The following is a 1623-nucleotide window of genomic DNA, read 5'->3' on the forward strand; positions in this document are numbered from 1 at the left end:
TTTATGTCATAAGTTGTTTTTTTCTCCAGTTTTTGAATGTTTATTCTAAGTTTAAAGATTTAGACAGCGATGTAGAATGGCTGCAATGGAAATTATGTGGCTGAAAGTACAATATAGTATAGATATAATAATAAAATAAAATAATAATTGTTGATTTTAATAGTGGACCGTTGAGAAGCGACGGGAGCTAAGGGGGTTGAGGTGATGGCAAAAAGGGCTCAGCAATTTTGTGATTACCTAGGCAGTGTTTTAATCCCTATAGGCAAAGGGGACTCCCAACTATTAAAAATATTCTAAAAATGAGAGAGTATTTTTCTACCAAAGTGAAATATGGTTGTGCAGGACTGTGTAGTTAAAGCTTGTCATGTTGTGTGCTCCTTTCAGATGCTGAGCGAGGGAAAAGAAGCATACGACGAGAACATACACTACCCTCTCCTCCTCACCTTGACCAAAGGACCTCAGCCTGCCAGCCACGCTCAGTAAACCAAAACAAGTGAGCCCTCAGCTCCACACAGGGGGTTCTGGGTATTTGAGATGGAATGTTTCTACAGTCAACAATGACAAACAACAGATAATCTAAAGTGAAGGGGAAGAATTGCACTCAAAGAGCAGTATTAGTAGAATACAGTATACGTCTTGATTGTGTGTGTGAGTGTGAGGTGTTTAGTCAAAATTGGCTTGAGGGGGAGAGCTAATCAAGTTTTGGGTCATATTTTACAAATGATTTGGATGTATTATCAGATTGTGCATGGCTTTGTTTGTAGATGAAGTGTTGGTAAGCAAAGGAAAAAAAAGTATTTCCAAAGCAGTGGGCATACTTTTACTATGGCCGTGGTGAAAGAAGGTGAGGAGGTAGATATTCAATCACATGTACAGTATTTTCAACTCGTGAGACACTATTATAGTTTGATCTAGTACGACTGAACTACTGTCAGTCTCCAAAATAGTTACTCGGTCGGTCAGTGATTTAATCAGTTGGGTATTCTGGTAGTTGACAAAACAATTAACCATTGCTTTAATCAACCATTTTTAATTTAATTTTTTATTTTTTATTAAACCCCATTGCCAAACTGTCAGCTACAGTTTTTTAGTCATATAACATGGCAGTTAGTTAGCCAGTCATTTATTACACAGACCAGTCGGTTAACTAGTTGTTTAGTCCATTAGTCATTCCTACTGTATGTGTAATCTGTTCAGTCAGCTTACCCCCTCTAACCAATCAGTATTAACCGTTGCTGGCCCCAGCACCGAGGCCAGCTCTAATTCATCACCTGTATCACAGCCTGGGGGGAGGGGGGGGTGGTGGGGGTGGCATCACCACTTTCCTTTGTCTTTCCTTTATTTCCCTCTGCTCCATTCCTCCCCGCTTTCATTTATTCTAGCACAAGTCATTCATCCCAGTCAGGGGTCAGCATTAAGAACTTCTTTTGTGCATTGCTTACAATAGTGCATTAACACATTAAGGCACGTGCAGACTTAGGAGCAAGTGTTACTGCCCAGGAGCTACATCTTGAATAGTTCACAGCAATATTGCCATGGATACAAGAAGTCCTCCGCATTGTAGTTTAATTTTTATACACAGCTCCATTGTTGTTGTAGTCTGTGTTTGAACTTCACAACAGG

General features: G+C 39.8%; 1 protein-coding gene across 1 annotated transcript in view; it reads left to right on the forward strand.

Annotated features, from left to right (window-relative positions):
* camkmt (calmodulin-lysine N-methyltransferase) overlaps positions 1-1278 on the forward strand; it is a 111152-nt gene extending 109874 nt beyond the window's left edge. Inside the window, exon 11 of the mRNA XM_080037053.1 lies at positions 385-1278. Within this exon, the coding sequence (XP_079893179.1) occupies positions 385-483 (99 nt within the window). The 3' untranslated portion in view covers positions 484-1278. The remainder of the gene's footprint in view (positions 1-384) is intronic.
* Positions 1279-1623: the final 345 nt, after the last annotated feature.

The sequence above is a fragment of the Ammodytes marinus genome (genome assembly GCF_949987685.1).
Source record: "Ammodytes marinus genome assembly, chromosome: 11".
NCBI classification, from domain to species: domain Eukaryota; kingdom Metazoa; phylum Chordata; class Actinopteri; order Uranoscopiformes; family Ammodytidae; genus Ammodytes; species Ammodytes marinus.